Here is a 24,427-nt window from a genome sequence, read left to right on the forward strand (position 1 = left end):
CCTAAGAACACTTTCTGGACCTGAGAATGATCAAAAGAGGGCTGAACCTGCTTTCTGTGACCCGAGAGGTGCCATGAAGGACCCAACCTGCTCCTTCATGTATTCAGGACAAATAAGTGGACTCCAAGGATCATAATACTGACCTCTTGCTCAAGGTACCATGACACAACAAGCTGCAAGAGGCCTTATCCTGCATCTGCCCAGTTCAGCTCACCAGTTCCAACTGGCCCTCCCATGGATCCTGTTGTTGGCCTCTGCTGGAGTGGGCCCTGACCCCAAAAGTGCTGTTCCTGAGGTACTGGAACACTTTGCTGTACCTGACTGGACTTCTCCTTCCACCCCTGAAAACCTAGGATTTAACAAGCATTGGCATAGCCAATAGGTCTTGCCTTTGGGACATTAGAAGTGTTTAGTTATCCATCACAATATCCTTGGTGAAAAAACATCAGCTGTTGCATGGCTAAACGCTTATAAGGTCCCAAAGGCGAGACCTATTGGCTATGCCAATGCTTGTTTCTTTTCATTCTGGTGTTTGTAGTCCTGATTTTTTTTATGGTATACAAATGAACTACAAGCCCCATGATGCATCCTAAAATTCTAGACTGGATGAGTTACCCACGCCTGTACCCGAGAAACTTGAAAGCTCAGACCTCGTTGCTGTGTGAATTTACTGTACATACTTAACTACTCCCAAAAACAAAGGATGTTCCACATCTGTATTGTAGATCTGCACCCGTATGGCCATGCAAACTGGTGCAATATTATATATTTGGTAGCTTTACATACCCACGTCCAAGGCAGTTAAGTACTGGAACATTAAATGTGAGTTAAAACCGAATACGATTTATGTACTAGCTATTTTCCAATCCCTCAGATGACTCTGGCTCATGCTACAACCCACCTTTGCCCCAATACCTGCCCCACCAGCCTTCCGTCGAAGTTTGCACAATAAATAAGCTGCTGTGGTCCCAGTGTCTGCTCACAGTCACTGGTAACCCCAAGGGATGTAGACACGTCCCTACAGCAAGGTCAGTGTGCACTGCCCTGGAACAGTGTGTATGTGTCTTGAAAAGTGAAAACACTACTTCGGCCTAAGGGTTTGGCCGAAGCAGACCTAAGCGCTTACTTTCAGACAAGTCTCTGTAGTAGAGCTCGCCAGCCTATGGTTTGATTGGAGCATTACACTGATCTAAAACTGTCTGTGTACGGACTAGGGAAAGGCTTTGCCTTGATCAGGAATGGTATGCGCGCGCGCCGGTTCCATGAGGCGTCCGGTGAAGAGGCTGTGGATCAGAAGGTACCCAGAGCGCTCTGTGCAGGACAGGGTCGTCTTACTGCGCCAGCCATGCAAGGAGAGGCAAGACGTTTCACAGCTCACTGCTTTATGCCAGGACACCGGCTCCCTGCATTCTTTAAGTCATACATAGCCACAACTGCCGAGTCTCTGATTTAATACACACTTCCACATACTACACAAATCCATGGAGTGATTATATATTGCATACCGTCTCGGGTATACGCAGTGCCGCCGCAAACCCCATTTCTGGAAGACCCCAGGCCTCGACTTTCATGCAGATTACTACCAGGTATGCTACATCAACCAAAGCTGAGAAAGAACACAGCTCCCAGAATGCACTGGGATCGGGAACATGGCAACCTGCCTAGGTGGTATACTGTGATGTGGCATCATCAGATAGAGAATTGAATGAATTTCTGCATTGCTATCACTGCTGGCTGCTGGAAGCGTAAAAGTGGGGTTTCAGCAGTGTGTGGATGAAGCAGACAGAGGGGAGCGGGTGGGGATGCAGGGAAATGGATAATGACGTCAACAGCCTGTGGTCTGGCCCTCCCTAGCCCCCACAGTTATGGACCACGGAGCGCTTGTGTTGCCATTCACATTGTTGTTTATGGGCTGAAATGCACAGACCCCAAACTTCGGTAACGAGCAGGGGTGTAGCTCCCATTTACGCATCAGGTGCAGTGGCACCGGAGCTCATAGGCCTAATGCTTAATTTGTAAAACAATGCCAGGGTGCCAGGGGCTGGTACTCGTCGGGAGGCTACAGCAGCTTGCACCACACATTGCCCCTGTAATGCTGCCAGTGATAGTAAAAGGCACAACCACTACATGTCCCCACGCAACGCTCCCTCCTCCTCCCCGCAGAACACCCCACTCTTTCCTCTTAGACTAGCAGCTTGTCCTCCAGGGTGGTGCGGAAGTACTCTTCCATGTTGAGACGTGCCATGGTGCTGGTTGAGGGTCCAGGCCGAGGGTACTGAAGGGCCATGCGTGGGATTCGAGCCGTACAACGCAGAAGCGCGCTCTGCTTTAGTAACCATGGAGCCGCCGGGCCGCATCCTGTTACCATGGCGATGCATCCTGGATGTGAATGCGGGGCTAGCGAGGAGAATGGAGGGAAGGCAGAAAGGGTGTTGAACCAAAAAGTGAAGAAACGAGACAAGAAAGTAAAGGAGAGAGTATGAGAAAGGCGAACAATGAGAGGAAGGAAACGATGGGAGAAAAAAGATGAAAGAAGGCAAGCGGGGGCAGAGGGAATAAAATAAGAAAGGTAGAAGCGAGTGAATTGAGTTAAAAATGGGAGCCTATGGAATGAGAACGTCAAACAAGCACGCGAGTGGTGCGCGCGCACCACATTGAGACATCTGGTTTGAATTTTGGTGCCTGTGCGGGTAACCGCACGCAATAGGCCGTGGGCGGAGTAAAGGCAGGACATGCGCCGCCTTTGCCCAATTGCGTGCTGTCTTTGTTAAAAAGACGCACTCAAAGGCCAATAGCCTGGAACAAAATCAAAAGCACACACACGAGCGTGTGCGAGCATGTAGTGAGATTTCTAAAGCCCTTACATAAAGTCGAGCAGACCTAAAAATCTCATAGAATATTTCAATAGTAGCTGAGTGCTTCAAAAGTCACTTCTTTGCAGCGCTGGAGTGATCAACCCATGATTACAGAAAGCAAGGATCAGTACCCTTTTGTCGGATCATAAGCCTGATGTGGAACAAATTACTTCTATCATTGTATTATCATAGCATCAATACATGTAATAATGGTAATGAATACACTGGTGTTCCACTTTGAAAAAAATCTGCCAAAAATTTATATTTTGAAAAACCTGCTTTGAATTCTATTTCTATTTGAGTGTAAACACATCATGTTCTGTTCTGCTGTTTCTACTGAAAGAGCCTACATACACGTTTTTCTTTGCATTGTTTAATAAGTAAGTTAATTTTGAATACTCATTTTCATTGCAGAAGGTGACAGTTCAGAAGACGAAGACACTAAAGATTCAGGTAAAATATATATTCATTAATGTTTTTTGTTCTTTCTGTAATTGTGTTATATAGCATTGTCACAATATGTGAAAAGCATTGTCACCACAGTTCTGGTCGGGAGCGCAGAAGGCCTGACTAGAGCGCGCATAACAAAGGGTAAATCTGCTGTTTTAACCCCTTCGCTGCTGCGGACATTCCGCTGCAGCGCTGGGGGGGCAGGGGGGCAGCACGGTGGGCCTGTGCTCATGACGGAGCCGCTCCGTCATGAGCCACAGTTGAGCTGTGCTCATGACGGAACGGTTCCGTCATGACTCCGCCCATTTGCATTGTCCCCCCGCACAGGCGGGGAAACAGCGCCGCGCAGGCGGAGCGGCCGCCAACGGGCGTGTCATGACGGAACCGTTCCGTCATGAGCACAGCTCAACCGTGGCTCATGACGGAACGGTTCCGTCATGAGCGGGGAAGGGGTTAAGTGGCGCTTGAGCACACAAATAAAACAAAGCATCAAGGAATCTGGCACCGTCTACAGAATGCTCTTGCTTCTTGGAAAATACTCACTTTTCAAGCTGTGCCTTCAGCCCTCACAGTAGACGTGCTTTCATGGTTTATCTTATTTTTGTCATTTTAATTAATAATATGTGCCTCTGTCTCTGACCCTGAAACAAACATTGCTCGCAATGCTTTTTACAAGAAAACTGACTCATTGGGATCACTTTAAATGTCTGTTTAAATCCGGGTGATTTCAGTACAAAACATAGTCTAATTTCCTTTGGGATTAACTTTGTTCTTTAGAAGGACTTCTTATGTCAAGTTAGTTTAACAGATGAGGTTCTAAACACATACTACTTTATTAAAAAAAAAAAAAAACATAAACCCAAGCTTTTTCATTCATGTCAAAATGCAGAGAAAAAAAAGATATTCCAGAAAAGACAGAATAGCACAATGTCTGAAAAGAAACCATGAGGCCGAATCCCAGCTTCCTTGCTTGACCTTTGATCTTAGACAAATCGCTAATCGATTGGCTTCCCAGATCCTCAATTTTTCATGATCCCCAAACCTAAGGACACCATTAAGTAATTTTCAGTTCATGATGTACGCTATACAAAAAACGCACTTGTATTGTTTCATAAAAAAATAACATTGCTCCATATTTAAAAGCAATGTTTTTTGTGTATATATTTATATATGGTGTGAATGACGGACTGACGTGTCTCCTTGTTGACAAATGAGAACATCATAATTGCATGGAGGACTGTGAGAATGTTCTTAAGTTCATGTTTGGAAACTAAGGGGCAGATTTACTAAAATTTCACGCAACGCAGCTCAGCTGGCAAAAATGCTGCACTGCATTGCTCGTGAGGAAGAGAGCTGGAGAGTGTCGTATTTACAGAACTACGGCACTCTCCTCCCCTCTCCCTAGTGCCAGTGCTGAAATTAGCTGCAGTGCGCCACATACACACCTATGCACCATAGTGCAACGGTGTCTGCGTGAGTCTAGTATATTTTTTGTACTGGAAGGACAGCTTTCCAGTACAAAATGCTACGTTCAGACTAACTTTAAACCGTTTCCCACTTCAAAAAAGGAAGGAGAAATGAAAGCATTTCTCTTTCATAGCGCCTACTTGAATTGGGCGTTATTTTCTGACGCTAAATTCTGTCTCCTTTTTTAAGTAAAGAGGGCTCAGCGTCAGAAAGCTTTGGTGGTTGCATGGCAAAGCCCATGCACCACCCATGGTACGCCCCCTTGGTGCTAAGCGATATGTGCTGATTTGCGTTACTTTTAAGTGACTTTCCAGCTCTAAACAAGTTTAGCACTGGAAAGTAAATAGGTTAAAAAGATTTTGCCTCAATTTGCAACATTTTTGTGACGGAAAAACAATGTAAATCTTACTTAAAAAACAAACTTTCAGGCAGCTCGAGGGGCATGTAATGAAATATTTCATTAGCATCTTCAAAAGCCATCACCCCCGCTCTAGAAGTGTACAAGGCCAGAGCCCAAACTGCGGCTCTGTACGGTGCGGAGATTTGGGAAAGTGGCACTCTCAAATCTCTAACTATCACTGAAAACAAGACCCTGAGAATGCTTGTCGCCCTTCCTCAACATACTCCATTGATCCCCCTGCCCTATGACTTGGGTATTAAACGCTTGGAGCATCTAGCAATTTGGAGAACCCTGTCATTTTGGATTAGAACTTGGACAACACCGTAATTAGCAGTGTACAGAGAATCATTTACTGAACTGCTGGCACTCGACACCCAAGTTTTCTTTCCTTGGTCAATCCATATTAGAACATGGCTTTTTGATCTAGGCCTGAGCAGATACTGGTTGAATCCGAGTCTGCTGACTCCTGAATCAAAACGTAAGATCAAGCGGTTATTTTGGGACTTTATTAGAGAGAGGGTGATTTCAAGCAGCACACAGGGTAGGCTCACCGAACAATTCCTTCAGTCCAAAATGACTCCTTGTTTCGAGCCATTCCTAGATGAAATAGAACCACAATTGGCAAAGTGCCTATACCTGAAATTTAGATACGGTATATTGCAAATAAACAGTTTTGTTGCCAAATGGTCACTGTCACAACTTAAGGAAGGGGTGTCCCATTGCACTTTATGCCAGATGGGGGTTGATGAAGACATTCCACACGTCCTGTTTTTCTGCCCAGCATATAATTCAGCTAGAAGTAAGTGGATAAAACCGATAGGCAGGAACCTTAGTGTCAGGAGAATGAATGATATGCTGAGAATAATAAAAACTGACAACTCTTGCCTAATAGTATTTGGAGTCAGCCGATTCCTATTAGCTATTAACTTTATTAGGAGAAAAAGAGGGCAAACAACTGTAATTCTACATTTAGGCAGCCTCTCCGATGTGCCTATCTAGTGGTAATGGTGCACTACTTGGCAGGAGAAGTCATGTTTAAAATCCAAGGGGAATGGATACCCCAAACATGCATTGTATTGTTAGTGAATTACTGTTTAGCAAGAACACATTTTTTGATCCTTGAAAAAGGCTGACTTGAAAGGTTCCGGAGATGGCGCTGCAATTAACGGAGTGGGGTTGTTACGCGGGGAAGACCATTGGCCAAGGTTATATGGTACCGAAAGTGAAATAGCTATTCTCCTGTGTAAATATAAAGTACTATTAATTGCCATGTATTTTAAAAGTTTTTATGTTTTTAGTAATATTTTGATGATTTTCTGAATTGACAGTACAACTTTTATATAGGCATTTTATTTAATTTTTCTATAAATGTTTAACTCTTACTAGTTTTTGTATCATTCTGGACACAATTTTATTTAGTGATGATGTTTAAGTATAATGGTATATTGTAATAACTGCGCTATTGCACATCTACCGCACGCACTTTACCAGAAATCGATATTGGTACAGAACAAATAGTACTTTGCTGCTCTTAAATTGCACAGGCACTTTACAGATGAACAAGATAAGAGGGCAACCCCTAGACTGTTAAGACCACTATGTGGGACTCATCCAAACTCAATACGAACTCCAATGAAACAGATGTATACTGATGCGAAGAAGTGAGCAATGGATGAGTGTACCTTAAATGAACTTTTTATGTATGCATTACAATTTACTGTTTTTTCACTTTTATGGCCTTTTAGGCCGAAATAAAGTGTTTTGATTTTGAAGTGTCTATAAAGGAGATGTGTACTTTATAAAAAAACACACTGAATGCACAACCCGGTATAAATGAGTGCCTCAGGATGGTCCTCTTTGGGGAAAAACACTCTCAAAGAGTCTGTGCCAAGAGAAATGACACCAGTGGTTCTCAAATTTTCAAGGATGTCACAACATTTATAAGGGTGCTAGATAACTATTATTTTTCTGTCCAATACGTAACCAATCAGGCAAAATCATTACTACTCCGGCCATTGCTGCTCATTGAGTTTGGGAAGACTTTTGTGCTGGGCCCAAGTAGCTGGTAATGTTGCTAATGGCTGTTGCTGAGTGTAGTTTCGGTCATTCAGGACCCACAGATTGCTGGTTTTCATGAATTTGGCACCACACAGAAGAATTACCCTACAGGTTGCGGTTAGTGCCATGATGCCAGTGTCTGCATTGTCCTTTGTCATGCCAATTTCCCCACTCCACCCATGTATAAAGCACCATAGGCAAGGCAGTTTTCCCTATTCCAAAGTGGTTGAAGCACCATAACAATGCCTAAATTCACAGTGACCAAGTGAACCATCACCATAATCGAGTCTTTTTCTGTAATGGAACAGTATGTACAGCACTATATCCCAGCCAGTGAGTCCACGCATGTTAAGCACCTCAATCAGGGCCGGTATTAAGCCAAAAGGAGAATCACCATACCTAGGACAGTTTCAATAACCTGCTCAATCTGTAAGTCGCCGCAGCCTGGCCTGTACTTTCCCAATATGTGAAGCACCAGAGCCAAGCCAATAATGGTCCAATATTTGAAACACTACAATATGGCAATTATCTACATTGCATGTGTATGTAACGCATCTCAGTCATTCTAGTACGTCTTCAGTATCCGAAGCAATACAGTCAGAATATAATGTAAAACATGACTGCCTGACCAATAGCATCAGTGTCCCAGTATTCAAACACTATAGTCGGGTCACGATTCACAACTATGGGTTAAGAACCAAATACCAGAATAACCACTCTGCATTTACATCTGGGATACAGTAAATCACTGTTTTGTGGTACAAGAAAGTGATGTGTCTCTATCAAATCAATAGTGTCAACAATCAGGTTAACCTGAAAAGTTAAAAGGGGGAGCTCTTTACTTGCGGCTCAACAGGTAGAGTACCGTTGTCTGATAGCACCTTAAAATTGTGAGGTAGGGGGCCAGGAGAAAATATGCAGATATCATAAACCAGCATTTTAAAAAGCATAATGTCACAGAATAGTACAGCTGTAACAGGGAGCACTGTACTTTCATCCTTAAAGATAATGGCTAAATTAATCTTGGAAGGATGAGAAGCTCTGGCAGCCCAGTAGGGGATTTTAACCCACACCCAGCGTTTTGAAAAGTGCATTCCTACAGCAGATGCATTAACCTATGGACAGGCATGGCCAGCACAGGTAATACCGGTGGGGACAGGGCGGGAGGGGGGGAACGAGACAGACAACGAGATAGGGAAAGTATAATTACAAAAATTATAAAAACACTTACCTTGCGCCCGCCGCATCGCCGAGTCGAGATGCGGCGAGCGCAAAGTAAGTGGTTTTCTTTATTTTACTTTCCCTATCTTGTCTGTCCACTCCCCTGCCCCGCCCCACCGCTGATACCTGTGCAGGCCACGCCTGCCCATGAAGCTATGATGGCATGTGTGAAGGGTTGATTTATTTCATGAGACCTGCATCTCCCTACACCACTATATCTACAAACTATGCTTTCTAGCAAATGTAGTTGGAATAAAAAGGTTTAATTTTTACCTTAACCCCATTTCTTTAAATAAAAATGTAGCAGATATGTTGCCTCTTAGTGTCGGTGAAGTAGCACAATTGTGCGCATAGTGACTTGTGGTATATGTCAGTTGCGCACACCACTCATGAACACTGCATTGCCGCACACCAAGAAAAATAATTAGAGAGAACATTGATTGTCACAACAAACTTTTTTATGAAGTGTTCTAATATGAGAAATAGGAACTAGAATGGGGAATGAGTTAGCTAGTAAAGATGACTCATAGCTCTCTGGGATCCTCATCTCAACCGCTCATCCACACCTCATCTTATCTTAGAGATCATGCAGCTAAGACAGGCAGTGTGGCCCTATAACTAAGCATGTGTTTGCCGGGGGCATGGCCACACAAGATGACCAAAAGGACGCAATTCTAAGAGAGTCTAATCCTACAAACTCCTGCTACCCCTCGCGTTCTTAACGTTTGAGTAGCCTGCAAAGCGTACCTTACAGTGTCCCGGGGCCCAGGGGGCGCAAAACTGGTGGTGATTGATGTGGGGGCAGCCACCTACACTGTTATGACTGTTGCTGCCTGCGGCAGGTCTGAACACTCCAATCAGGGCCTGGCAGCAGACCCTGGGTGTTCCAACTGCCTTTCTGCTGGCTTCATGTGGCGGTTACGGGAGGCAGCCTTTTGAGCTGCGATCCAGCTCTCTTGATCAGTCGGGTGGCATGTGGACGGCTCCCTGGGTGTCGGGGAGTATAGCGGTCCGTCCCTGGCCTGAATGCTGTGGCTGCACTGGGCTGGCACTTGAATTGAGTCCTGCTTACGGGGCCGTGATCTCCCCGGGTCAGGCGCTGCAGTGCAGTTGATGTTGGCCCGCGACTGAGCAGTGGGTGCCAGATGGGCGGCATTCATTCTCCCCTGTTACTGAGCAGGAAGCACCTTGGTGAGTGGAGTGCATCCTGGGCCTCTGGGCTGGCTGGTGTGGTCGAGACACCTGTGTGGGGTCCTTCTGGGCTCTCCTTGCAGTACTGAGAGCCGGCTCTGTAGGGGAGACATTCACTACCTGTGGATACCTCTTTTGAAGGGGTCTTGGGCCTTTTTGACTAGTGCAGCGGTCCCAATGGGGGCCTGTGTCGGGGGGCTGTGTGACTCTCGTGCCTGTAAATGTGGTCCCTCGCATCTGTGTGCATGGCTGCCTCAATACATGGATTGTATGATTCCTTTCACAGAACTGGCCTCTCTTTCTGCTGGATATTGCAGGACCCTTGTTAGGTGCTTTTGTGGGAGGCCTCATATTGTGAAGCTGGGTATGGTTGCCCCCCCCACCCCCCTAATCTAGTGGCTGCTGTTTGAGGTACAGTTGAGGGACGCTTGTCCTCATTTGTTGCCCAAAGGAGGAGCTTGTGCCCTTGTGGGATATAGGGGTGGGTGGTGGTCAGCCTCGATGCTGGTGCAGGAACGGCGTGGGGAGCGGGGATTCCCAGAGCTCCGGGGGCAGTGGCACCAGCAGCCTTCAGCTAGGGGCAGTAGGGATATCAGATCCTTTTGGCCTTCTACATGGGGAGGAATAAGCAGCCTGGCCCCTCGCATGGGTATGCTGTGGAGCAGTACACCACACCGTCACCCGCCTTGCAGTGTCTAACGCATCAGGCTTGCCTCAAGGGGGATCAGGAACTGGGGCAGTCCTTTTAGGAGCACTCATGGGCGGAACTTCTTGCTGCTATACACAGCTACAGGGTGGCACTTAAGGGGAAGATCAAAACAGTGGCGCTAGAGGTGAACCTTCTAAGTGTGGATCTCAGAAAGGTGTCTGACAATGTCTGGGTTGCTGAAGGGTCTATTGCTGAACTACAGTCTGGGGTGGCCACTTTTCAGAAGCAAGTAGCTATGGTTACTTTGATGAATGGGGCCCTAGAAGTTCGAGTAAAGGCCTTGGAGACGAGATCTCGCTGAAATAATGTCCGTTTTTGGGGGTTCCCGGAACGAGCTGAGGGGGGTTCAACTGTGAGTTTTTTGGAACATTGGATCTAGGACGTGCGGAAGCCTACTGGGCTGTCCTCCTCCTTATTGACCAAGAACGTGCAACAGACTTTGGTGTTGCCCCCCAGACCTGCCAGTATCCTCAACTATAAGGACAGAGATTGCATCCTTCCTGCTGCCCGGGAGATGGATGGTGCCCACTTCAAGAACCACAGGATCCCCATTTATCCAGATTACACTGATAAGCTACAGGGATCCCGAAAGGGCTTCCTGGAGGTTCAGGTTAAGCTGTGATCGATAGGCCTCAGGTACATGTTGCTGTATCCAGCTTGATTGCTCGATTGAGGGTTTTGTCCGGGAGCAAGTCCCACTTCTTCAATACTCCAGTGGATGTTTGCCGATGGTTGGAGGTCTGGGAAAAGATACCCAGGGAGAGGATGAGACCCCGGTGAACTGGTGCTCGGAGTCTGGACTCTGGGACAGGGTGCTCGTAGTCCAAACTGGAGGTCATGGGACGAGCAAGCATCTGGAGAGACTTCAGCCCCTGGGGGTGAGGGACGGGCGAGAGTCATTATCCAAGGAGATGGTACTATGGCGGTGGCTCCCAGTCACAATGTATTGGATTCTGTAGTGGACGTGCCTGCTCAGGAGGGTGCTTTGGATCTGGGCGACTCCGCTGCCTGATTTTTGACAGTGTATTGTGTCATGTTCTAGTCTCTTCTGCTTTCATTCTCTCTCCCCTCTCTTCTCTTTTCTTAGGGGTGGGGGTGAAGCCCCTGGGACACTGCCGGGGCTATGCCTATTTGTTGTACTGTTTTTAAGATGTGCTGGTTTGTGCTGTGTTTCTGGTACAGCCCTACATTGTGTAAAGGGTTTGTGATGCTCTTCCACTGTTCAGTGGTAGGCCTTGGTTGGGGGACGGGGTTGATACTGTGGGTCCTGGCAGAATGGATCTTGATGGGCTATGTAGTCTGATCTGCTCTTGTTTTGCTGTTTACCCAGGGTGGAGGGGATTGGGGGTGTTCAAATGTTTCACACTCCTTTTGATGTAGGGTACATGTTTTTGATTGCAGTGCCTATGAGATACCACGCTTTTGCTCTTCTTCGGCTGGAATTCTGGGGTCAGCATCCGGTTGGGGTTAGTGGTGGCCGGTACCCGCAGGGCTTGGGTTGTAGTGATCAATGGCTGACTGTACTAAAGTCTTAACTAGGAATGTCAGGGGCCTTAGGGCTACCCCAAGAGGTATAGCGTGCACTCATTTAATTTATTGGGCGGGGAAGTTCAGTAACTGGGGTAGAAATGGAGGGGTCAGTTATTCTCAGCTACTTACTCCTCCTATGCTAGGGGGGTGGCCATATGGTTTGCACCCAGGGTCCCCTTTCGACATGCTTACAGTGAGGCAGACATTGAGGGGCTTTACCTTTTACTTCAGTATACACTGGAAGGTAAAGACATTACAATCCTAAATACGTATGCACCTAACTTGGATGACAGACACTTTTATGCGCAAATCTAGGACCTTCTGGAGGATTGTATGGGCTTCCCCTGTTATTTGGGCAGGGGACTACAGTTGCATACTGGATAGGGAGAAGGACCGCCACCTGCCGATGCAGGGTACTAAGCCCCTGATGACGGGTTCTCTTGCCGCGGTCATGTGCAACTTGGGTCTCCTTTACTGCTGTACTTCACCCGGAGGGTCGGACATACACCTGCCATTCTCCAACCCACAATACTTGTAGCCCCCTGGACCGTATTTTGGTGGCTGGGCTGGACCCTAAAACGTTGGTTGCGGTGACTCACTTGGGGTAGTTCCTCTGACCATTTTGCTGCTCCGGTTGGGATAGGGGATGCTCTCCACCAGGTGCAGTGTTGGCACATGCCTTCAGAACTCCTGATGGGTGTGGTATATCAGGATACGCTTGCGACATCCCTTACAGCTTATTTAACTATGAACTGGGGGATGGCGGCCTCCAGGGTCACAGACTGGGAGACCTTGAGGTGGTTATGACAGGGGCATGTATGGCGTCTGGCAACGACTGGACTTAGATCTTGGGGTCCAGTAGGCGTCATCAGCGGAGGCACATGCGGGGAAGCTGCGGGTCCGACGGGAGGCGCAGAGGATTTGGGACACCTTAGAAAAGTGTACACTCAGGACATATCGACAGTGCTTGCACATGAAGAATGAAAAATCTGGGCGGCTCCTGGCATGAATCTTAGGAGTTCTGGAGGGATGTAGAGCCTAGGCTTGTAGGGGGCTACAGGTCTAGCGATCCCTCTGACCCCACTGGCCTGCCTGTTGGGAGTGGTGGCGAGACCAGGGGGGCGTAAGATTCCTTACAGACTCATCCAACTTGCGCTTCTGCGGGCTATACGGCGAGTAGCCATCAGGTGGTTGGGAGCCAGAGTACCGCTGACGTCTTTAAGGCTGAGGGATCTGCTAGAATGGGGGGGGGTAGCGGAGGAGAGCCGGGTGCACCTTTCCCGCACTGATGAAGGGGCTGCGAACTAGATTATGCAGTGGGGGGCTCCTGCTAGTCAAATACAATGAAGAGGTGGAATACAGCCTGGACGATAGTTCAGACTTCTGCGTAGTATGTGTGTTGTTGTACAGCTGATATGACAGCCAAGTGGGACATTGATGGTTTCTCTGCTATGAACCCGGCTTGATGACTTTGATCTGTTAACATAATCTTCCCCATGCTGCATTCTTTTGGTTCTTGTTTTTGCTGTGTACGATACTGTTCATTACTGAGACACCACGTGATGCAGTTGTGGGGGCTTTCCAGTTTTTGTACTTGGTACTTTGCACTGCCTGTTTGGTTGTTTCGTGTGTGAAAATCAATAAAACAAAGTTTATAAAAAAAAATCGCGATAGCCTTTGAACTAAGATGATAATGTTTTTGAAATCCATTTGACGCTCTCTTGTTAGAAATCTTAGGTTTTGTATTGTACATAACTTACACAACTTTGCGGCTGTTAGGATGATATAGACAGCATGGGGCTGTTATTAAATAAGGTATAAAATGTCTTACGCCACATTTAAAGCAGCTTACTTGTGATTACTGAATGTTTGCGCATTAGATGCTTTACATTCATGTGCGTCGAGGAAGTGAAATCTTTAAGCTTGAAATTTCATAGGGCTTTGGAGGAACAAAAGTCAACATCATTCTACTATCGTAAGGACACAGTTTGGAGTCTTTTTTATTAACGTTTTACTGCTAGTGAAGGAGTACTCCAACTGAAAAGGTTTCTTGGACTCATTTTTCTTTTTGAATTGTTTGAATTAATTTGAACTATTACCGACAGATAATAAGTAGAAATAGTTGTTTTGACGCAGGGATGTGCTGTTAGACACGAGGCCTGACCCATTATTGTCACATCAAAAACTGATGGCAGTTGCTATAAGAAGGGTGTACTACCTAGCGGGAGCAGGTGGTTTGAGGTCTAATATAGCCTTAGAGCCCGAGTTAGCTTGCTCCTCTGGCCATTAAAACCCTGCTCTAGCGTTCGGCAAGGGCCTTTAACAAGTGAGCAGGCCTTTAATGGCTGGTAGAGCCCGCTATGGAGAGCTCTAAGGTAATTAGAACATTCCGTCCAGAGCGAGCAGAATGTTCCAATTAGTGAAAAGGAAGGCCTTTCAGAACCCGAGGTGATTTAAATCCCCTGGGGCTTCGGCGAGGCCTTCGTGCGCAGCAACAGCCGTGAAATGAAAAAAAAGATTGGAATGTTGCCCTCTCCTGCATTGTCTTCAATGGAGCGCTCAACATTCCAATATTCTAATTTAAAGGTAGGTACAGGCCTCTTAAATGGGAGAAGTGTGGCGCAGCGGACAGAGCGGCTGACTCTGGAGAGCGGGGCTCACGGTTTGACCCCTGGTGCCGGTGGGAGCTCAGCTCAGCACCATGTGACTCTGGACAATAGCTCACTTAATCTTCCTGACGGCTCCTTCGCCTTGAAACCTGAAGGAGTGATATGTTCGCACTTTACCAATATGTATTATTATTGTTAGTGCAATCCATGACACCGCCTGGGAATTAATGTCACTTTAGTAAATGACCTATTTGAAACAAGGTGAAAATCTGGACTGGTGATTGCTAAAAAAACAAGAATGAAAATGAAGTGATCATCAATATGAAATGACCTACGAATAGATCATTTGTGGGACAGCACATAAATACTTAGTATAAACATTTGTTAATCAAAAGTGCACGTGTGTAAATAAAATAAAGGCATATTCTATGGGGCTTTTTTATAATTAAGATTGTGCAGTGTTTGGGACGCTGCTGACCAACATTAGCCATCCAGTTCATATGTGATGTCAGCAGAGTGTGCGTCCACTGATGCACGTGAACTGGGTCCAACCTGGCTCCAGCTGGGCAGGTGGAAGCTGGAGAAAGTCATCCTGAGAAAACCCGGGGAAAAAATGATAAGTTTGGCTGTAATAGTTTCACTTTTGTGAAAACCAGAACATTACCGCAGCTGAAGTCTTTGACCTCAGCAGTAAATACTAATATGAGAAAATATCGTGTTTCTGTTTGACTTATTTGAATATTATGAAAAGTGAAATGAAAAGTGAGCATTATCCAGTAAGATTGAAGCCAAGTAACACCTACTGGTATTAGCTGTGCTAAGAATTACCAGGTCAATATTCCTTTTATTATTTGGCATGTGTGATAAACCCTTGCTTCCAGTTTTGTGTTGACTTGTTAACCCCTTCAGTGCCACGCCCTTTCCCCCTCCTGTGCCGGGCGTTGCATCAGTGGGTGGGGTTCATGACGAGATAGTCTTGTCATGGGCACAGCGCGACCGTGCTCCATATGGGCACAGAAGAGGTTAAACACCAGGGGCGTGATTCAGAAAGATTTTGCTGTAATTTACTCCTTTAGTACTCCTGACTTATCCTGAATTCCAGAAGTAAGCCAGCAGCAAGCCAGGAGTACGAGAAGAGGAGCTCACACATCCTCAGAGCATAATCGCTGCAGATTGGGGCCCATGTGTATAGTGGGATGAATAATTGTGTGCATCGACTTAGTAGGAGGAACATAACAAAGGGGAGAGATTTCCACTGCCTCCCTTGACCGCGAGAGCACATCTGTAGGTAATTTGAGGGGAAGGGCAGTCATCCAATTTCGGGGTTTTTGCTTGAAATTCCATCCGGAAAGCTGAACCCACAGCGCTGTGTTGGGTGACCTGAAGCCAAGGTCCCTGGCATGAGCAGAGTGTAATGCTCACAGCAGTGAAAGGAGATGTATTTCTTCCCAGTTAAAACGTGATGGTGTTCAAGTAGGACTACTTTAACCCAATAGCTCCAACCAAGCATCTGTATGTCACAAAAGGAAATTGGGTGGGTGAAACCATCATGGTGTTAAGAGGAGGTTTTACACGAATTAGTTTACTTCTGTCTATGCTCATCGAACCCTATAATGAACTCTCTTGTAGGGCCTTTACAAGAAATTCCCACTAGATGGGTTTCCATGTTTTTTCTGGTTGGTGTTTTATTGCTAAGGCCCTGATTAAAAGTGGCACATTAAATGGAGAACCCTGCACAACTATTTACTAAGGGATTGCAATTATGTGGTAGGGAGGTGTAATCAAACCGGTAATTACCGGGTGTGATAAAGTTTGCAGTTAAAATTCGGTTGGTCAACTTTCTGGAATTTAACCTGGGAAAAAGTCTCGTATTTAACAGGCCCCTCGGATTTTGATGCAGTAAGCACCAATTTTTCCCCCTTATTCCCTAAAATAGGCAATACTTTCCGCTCCCATTGAATCCTGAACACCTTGGTGGCGGATTTAAGCTGGTACGATAATTATCGCCTCCAACATGAGGCCCTGATTACGAGTGTCTATATAGTTAATATTTTAACGCATGCTTTTTATTTCTGGAAATTCCCCTGTCGGGATATCATGTTATTTATCCCCGAAGATGTTTTGCGTCTTCTAGGTTGTTTTTTCGCACACCACACCTCCTTTTGTAGGGTAAGCCCTCCGGATTGCTAAAGCATCCAGTAGTGCACCAAGGGGGCAATGATGGTGGTTTAGGTATTTGACATAGGGTGATCCTACTATCAGTAAGCAGCAGAACATAATTTCCTGTAAAGATATTTATTGCATTATTGGCAACTCAACCATGCGTTGCTGTCCATTGAACAGTGTTATGTGTGTACTCTGGGTGGTTGAGGTCAGGTTACAGACCCCAGCATGTGATTTGGTGGGCAGAGACCAGGTGTGTTGAGATATATAAGGGAGACGGTGCTAGAAAAAAAATATTTTTAGGTCTCGGCTACACACATCTTTAGCTGTCTGTTAGAAGCCTGTTATTTCCAATACATTGCATAGCCTTAGATTGTTTTCTGTGTCAGCTCCTTACTCATTATTTGATCACGTTGTCACTTTCCTGCTTCAGAGTGGGTTGCTCCCTATTCCTGTGCTTCTCCTGCTCAGGAGCATTTCAGTCTCACAGTATTTTACTTGGAAGATGTATCCTCCCACTGCCAATGTCAGATCTTGCTTCATTGTTCTACATAGGGTGTACTGTTTCCCCTGCCTCATTCTCTCCCTGCTTCCCCATCCACTCTCTCTCCCCCTCTCGCACTCGCCATCCAGCATTCTTTTGCCTGCTCAGCCCCTTGTTTACTTTTTAAAAAACGTATTTTGTTTCCTGCCGCTCTGTCGTCTGGTGGCAATATTAAATTGGTGTTCTTACCATTCCAAGATGGCTACCCATGCATGCACATGCACAGTGGCATTGTGCAATGGAAATCCACGAATGGATCTTGTTTTATTTTAACAAATCCTATTCAGTGATTGCCACTGTGGATATGTGTGCATCCACTGCGACAATTTTTAATGGGATTTATTGAAGTAAAATAAAATGCATTAAAAGCTGGCCACTGTGATGGCAAGTGCATCGTGAGCGGTGATATTTTAATTTATTTTCGTATGTTTTAAAAACGTAACCTAAAACCATTTCTGCGAATGCACATATTTGTGGCTGTTCTCTAAGACAACATATTTTGGCAAAAACCACGACTGATACCTATTGGCTTTTGACAATGATTGCTTATGTTGCATTTAGTTCTTCAGTTGTTTTTTAATTAAAGTTTACATTAAACATATTTACAGTCCTCCAATCTTTAGAAAACGCTACTATTTTCTGTAAGTCAGCAGATGAATTCAAGTGCTAAGTGGGCCTTGGTAAAATATATTATGCGCCACCAGTGCTTAATTCGAGCCTGTGGTTTCCAGTTCTCAGCAACGGCACTTACTTGTCAGTACCGGCACTTGTGACAGTCTGCCAGAAGGTGGTGCTATCTGGCTAATTCAGAGGTGACCACAACAACAGTTAAATAGTATTTCAATATATATTAAAATTTACTATTACCTGCTACCCAAGCCAATCTTATAGCTCCGGGGCTGAAGTAGTCCGAATTGTCACACTTGTAGGAGGAGCGTGAAGGTTAGTAGTTGTGTTGTTACTATCATTGGCAGCATGGCAGTGACAATGGGCGGTACAAGCTGCAGGGGCCTCTTGCCGAGAGCCCTGGCACTTATTTGTTTTTACAAATTAGGTAGCCACACTCATACTTGTAGCCAACCATTGCCAGAGCATGAGGACGGTGCATTCTCTAGGTCAAGGCGGCTGGGTACTGAAAATCATGCATTTCAACGAGATCTGGAACATGAGCTATATTGATGACTACAACACTCACCACGTTGCTACTTGAGCGTCTAGACATTACTACACGCTTGTCTACAAAATATCACCTTGTAAGTTTCCATTAACCAATGCAAACAGTTTAAATTTCTAGTTGTCTAACATTATTATTTATACATGGTGTGTTATTCATAGTTAACCAAACTTGTATTTGATCAGTGTGAGACCCAGTGGTGTGATCTTGAAATAGAAGAGGCACTATCTTGATAAATGTATCTTTTCCTACCATTCTGTTGTAGTATTGACTAATAAATTGTCAATTTTATTAGATGCTAGCAGCTCAGAGAGCTCGGAAACTTCAGAAAATGAATCTGGTAAGTCTGCTGTTACATTTAAATAGTTTGCACTCTCTTATAATGTCTGTTTAAATGCCTGCAAGGAACATCTCAAGCAAATAGTGAACTTGTCTTGGCAAATTTGTGTTTGGTAATTAGCTGTTGACACGCACGGTCCCTTTGATACTCTGTTTGCTATGTAAATTTCCCTTTCTTTCTGGAGAATCTCCAATATAAAAATGAATTCCCTCACATGTTTACATCTTCATTTTGTTTGCCAGATGTGGAATGTTTGATCTTAGTAGTGTTTTGAGCTTTAGTTCAGATTTGACAGCTTAACTCTACTTCATTCTATCCAACATTTGTTTAGTTTGTTCTTTAAGAACCAACTCCCTCCAAGCAGGCACAGAACAATCTGCAGAATTTTAAGTAAGTTCCACAAGACTAGTTATAAGACAAGAGGCAGCTGTATAGAGGTTTCTACCTTGCAGGAACCGTGGCAAATTGTACAAAGACTGCCATTTGCAAATAGTCTGAATTCGCATTTGGAAAATCTGAAATCACAATGTCATAAAATGACTTTGCAATTCGCAAGTGGACTGGCTACCTGGAGTGTCAACATTATGGTGCCTTAAGTGTCGCAATGTAAAGGAGACTAGGAGGGGTGTTCCCACCCCTTTGTAGGTTGTAATATCGAAGATTTGCAATTCTTTCGTTGGTTGCAAAGTTAGCTGTTACCTCTGTCGGTCATGACATATTACCACCTATAGTGGATAACCATGCAATGCTTTGTGAAGTAACTTGCGTGGACGCTCAATAAGTTCCAGTAGTTTTATTCATAACACGTTGCATGGTTATCCACTATAGGTGGTAATCTGTCATGACCGACAGAGGTAACAGCCATTACATCACGGCTGTTACTCCGCATGCCATTACAATGCAGGCGTTACCACGCATGCGTTGTAACAACGCGAAGTCTTCACTACACATTTTTTACAACACATGTGCTTTTACCACGCATGCCTTTACAGCGAATTTAGTTGTTACGGTATGTATGGTAAAAGCACATACGTTGTAAAAAAATATAGGTGATCCACGTCAGACGTCGTTCCTCACAACGACGAGCACCGCCCCTCAGAATGCAGGAACCACGAGGAGAGAGGAACTGCGAGGAGAGTCAGGTAAGGGGGATTGGGCCTGTGGTGGGGGTTACTTTTTTAGGTTAAAAGGGGGTCAGGAAGGGGGGGCGTGCAGGGTAGTGTTTTAGGGTAGGGAGAGGACTTGGGGTCGGGGAAGGTTGTGCAGGGGTAGGGTTTTAGGGTTTAGGGTAGGGAGAGGACTGAGGGTCGGGGGAGGATCATGCAGGGGTAGTGTTTTAGGGTGGGCTCTGGGGTCATGCAGGGAAGTGTTTTAGGGTAGGGAGAGGACTGAGGGTTGGGGGAGGGTCATGCAGGGGTATTAATGAAGGGTTTAGGGTAGGGAAAGGATTGGGAGTCGGGGTCATGCAGGGGAAGTGATTTAGGGTTTAGGGTAGGGAAAGGATTGGGAGTCAGGGGGTCATGCAGGGGTAGTGATTTAGGGTAGGCTCTGGGTCGTGCAGGAAAGTGTTTTAGGGTAGGGAGAGGACTGAGGGTTGTGGGAGGGTCATGCAGGGGTATTAATTTAGGGTTTAGGTTAGGGAAAGGATTGGGAGTCGGTCATGCAGGGGTAGTGATTTAGGGTTTAGGGTAGGGAAAGGATTGGGAGTCAGGGGGTCATGCAGGGGTGGTGATTTAGGGTTTAGGGTAGGGAAAGGATTGGGGCTCGGAGTGTCATGCAAGGGTGCTGCTTTAGGGTTTAGAGAGGGCAAAGTGGTGTAACTTACCTTAAACACTTTAACCAAGTGTATGCCTTTAGCACGCATGCTTTTGTGTTGTAACGGCATATGCGTGGTAAAAGAATGCGTTGTAATGGTAGGTCGTTGTAGGGGTACTAGCGTAGTAATACCCTTGTTATAATGGCACGCGTGGTATTAGTGTGCGTAGTACCATCATACATTTGACCGACAGCTTCCAGTGTGTGAGGGATTGCTGCTGACAGGGTAGATAGAGACCAACCCGGTCTCCGCCCCTGCACTCACAGTTGCTAGCGATTATTCGCAGAAAGAATCTGCGCTCATGACTGTTGACGGAGTAGGATTTTGTGTTGACCACCACTTTGCACTGTCCGTAATTAGTTAGTCCGGCAGAGTGCACAGAATTAGTAAGGTGCAAACTCGAGCCAGAGGTAAAACTGGCTGAAGGTGACTGGCCATGTAGCATTAGCTGGCATGAACATTTTTGCTGCAGCCATCCCAAGAACTTTGCCTGTTTTTGATTGTTTCTTGAAAGTGTTCTGTAGTATTTGGAATGGCTTCCAATCAATCAGAGGTGAGTGTGCCAAGGGAAGAACAATATTCAGAAAAGACCCATGAGGAGAAGGGGGAACAGATATGTTTAACAAGAAATAAAAAGGTACAGATTTGAACTATGTAAGATGAAAGGTCAAGGGGGCATCGAAGGAGCGAAAGGGGGACTTGGATGAAGAAGAATACAGGTAGAAAGCCTAACGAAACGAAAAACTTACTTTAGGGTATTTAAGTAAACTCAGAACATAATCTCATTGGATAGGTCCATAGAGTGGAACAGTAAAGTTCTATCGTATAATCCAGCAATCCCAAAAGATGCTCTCGTGAACTATGGCAAAAACATAGGATTTTACCTTTGAATTTTAGTAATAATTGTCTAAATCTATGCTTATTAGTATTCTTATTCCAAATAACATGTTTTATTTGATCACTTCATTGATCTGGACATTTCACTGACATGGCATATCTATATATGTGTGCAGTATGGGCCAATTTTGAAATTAGAGAGTTCTGGTGGCATAAGGCACAAGGCTTGAGACTGACGGGTTTGTAAATGTTACAAGGACTTCGAGATGGAGATAAATGGCAATATTATATAGTTATGTTTCTTTTTTATATTATATGGTTATTTTGGGGTACTTAGCATGCAAAAGCCGTTTTCTTCAAAATGCACCTAACAATGGTCACTGACTGGAGTTAGAATATTTCTTATTTCGCTTTGTTCACCTGTCATTAATACATGTTTGACAAATTACTAGTCAATGGTAAAAGTTAGTGTATTTATGTGATTCTGTGGGTTTCAGAATTTATGGCATAACTGTGGGTCTGACGAATTTGCCACACAATTTGCAGATTTCACAAAAATGTTGTTTCTAGCCAACATGCTTGAAAATAATAGTGTCAAAGAATGTTTTTTTTTGCAAAAACAATTTTTATTATATAACACAGGCACAGTTGCCAAATGTAGTGATCAACATATCCGCGGTCTTCTTCCAGTAATAAACACCAGTGCATAATACAGTAGAGACCACTTCCAACTATCAGCGCACTGTCCCCAACATTCCCCAATGCAGACAATCCCTCCCCCCACCCTAGTGTCAAAGAATGTTGCCGCATAATTTATTTTTTGGCGCCTAATTTACACAACCATGTTGCAAAATGTGGGCCAACGTACCGGCCAATCCAAGTAACCCTGGGAGTGTTTCTAGCCAGCATGTTTGAAAATAATGGTGTCAAAGAATGCTGCCGCATAATTTGTTTTTTGGCGCCTAATTTAAACAACCATGTTGCAAAATGTGGGAAAAATGTGGGCCAATGTACCGGCCAATCCTAGTAACCCTGAGAGTGGTAAAGCTGTGCAGAGTGCAGGGGCTGTCAATATTAAGTTCAAATGGATATTTCACAGGGAACTGTGAAATAGTTTTTATATTTCAGAGTTCCCTATGAATTTTGGGTTTGAATACCACTGCAATTTGTACAATAAATATATACCCGTACTTATAAATATTAATATAGCTTGCAAACGTGAAATTTTTACCACTACACAGTAGTCGAAGAGCGTGTATATCTCAAATTCATTTCGAAAAGGCAGTGGTAAATGTAAATGACGGCTAAGTGGGGGTGGAGGCGTCCTAAAGGGTATTTTAACCAAAGTTGAATGTATAGTTTTCTTAACTACCTTTTCTCTATGTCAGCAAAGCAAATCAAGTGTTTTTTATTCTATGCAAGAAGCAAAACTGTAAGAAACAGTTAAGCATACAGTTTGAGGTTTTCTCCCTGTCTAGCACTTCCTCCAAATTCTCCCAGGGAACAAAGAATGTTCTTACTTCTGACTAAAGAAAACTTAATTCCCCAAACCATTCTCACGAAACAGTCTTTTTGAATAATTGGAAATGCTGACTCTGGATAGGGGCAATGAACAGGAGATAATCCTCTCTCCTTTACGTGTTTGAAACTCGACTAATGTTAAGACCTCACCCTCTTGTCCGAGTCACCGGGTGCAGTTTATAATGGCAAATTTCACCAAGTTTCTGAACAAGTGTAACCCACAAGTGTGTGGATGTGTGCCAGAGGTTATGACAGTTTGTGGGTATCTTGTGGCGTCCAGGCCCTTCCACCTCTCCGCCGTGGAAACCTGGCCGGCCTCCAGGTGCCTCTGCCTAAACCTTATTGTTGTTTTTCAATATCATTTTTTTCCTCGGTAGAGCAACTTGCGTTGCACCTTTATTGTGTTGTTTGGAATCTCCCTTACTCTGGCGATGAAACTGGCAGTAAACACCCTTATTCTTCAGTGTGTACATTTCAGTTGGATTGGCATTAATCACACATGCCCGTACACACAGGGACATATGCACACTTTCATGTAGGGACACCACCAGCACCACCACCAAGCAACCACCCACCCTCCCCATCATCATTTGGGATTTTTTTCGTCTTTCCTCTTTTTTTTCTGCCCAAATGAAAGTCTGCTCACTATTGCGTTTCCCTTTCTCTAAGAATGCATTTTCCTTTTCACTCAAAATGATTTTGACTTTTGAGATAGGAAACAATACCAGCATTAACCTGTGTTTATGACTGTAGCATGATAAAAACAAACGTATTAAGTTTTTCTCTTACAAAACTACATCGAAGACTGCCTTTGATTGTAGAGCTGAGCAAATTGCAGGATTTATTTGGAAATATTTTTCTCAGGGCCACTGGCCTTGGGTATGGCCAAACCGTCCAGCAATGAAAGCCTTGTGCCTAGATAGAATCCACACATCTCTCTGACCTCACAGGACGTTATACAGAGAAAAGAGGCGTGGTCCCAGAATCTGTCAAGATGCATAGGCAGACCACGCCCTCTTAGGCTCTCTCTCCATAACTCGTGGACGTATAACTGATGTACCAGGCGGCTTGTGAAAAATACAGAAATGTAAACTACACATACTAAGACCCAAAGATGCCGAGAAGGATTTCTCTGCACAATGATTGGCTCGCAGATAATCGTCATCAAACACTTGCCTGTAAATATGCAGAAAAGTGAAGCTCCCACATAAACCCAACCTGGTCTCACAATGGGTGGAAAGGGAATATGTTTACATTTGGAGACTTTAATCAGGTGGCCATTTTCCCAAGGAGGGATTTTTATACGCTTTTCATTTTTTTCATGGATTCATTTTGATTTATCAGTTTTGTGCCGTATATTTTTGAATCTGCACTTTAACCTGGAACCCCACATTGAAAGGGCAGTTAAACGTTCCCCTTCTGTAGTATCACTTGACGCAATATCACAGGTACATAGTGTACGCAACTGTGCCTTGAATAATTATCCGTTTCTCACCAGAAGAGTGATCAGTGCCCTAAACTGGAGGCACCATGGGGCAGATT

General features: G+C 44.8%; 1 protein-coding gene across 2 annotated transcripts in view; it reads left to right on the top strand.

Annotated features, from left to right (window-relative positions):
- Positions 1 to 24,427, top strand: part of LOC146785560 (uncharacterized) — a 263,330-nt gene that overhangs the window by 44,265 nt on the left and 194,638 nt on the right. For both annotated transcript variants that reach the window (XM_085634724.1, XM_085634723.1), the window contains exons 3-4: positions 3,270 to 3,308; positions 18,667 to 18,711. In XM_085634724.1, the coding sequence (XP_085490850.1) occupies positions 3,270 to 3,308; positions 18,667 to 18,711 (84 nt within the window). The remainder of the gene's footprint in view (positions 1 to 3,269; positions 3,309 to 18,666; positions 18,712 to 24,427) is intronic.

The sequence above is a fragment of the Triturus cristatus genome, chromosome 11, assembly GCF_964204655.1.
Source record: "Triturus cristatus chromosome 11, aTriCri1.1, whole genome shotgun sequence".
NCBI classification, from domain to species: domain Eukaryota; kingdom Metazoa; phylum Chordata; class Amphibia; order Caudata; family Salamandridae; genus Triturus; species Triturus cristatus.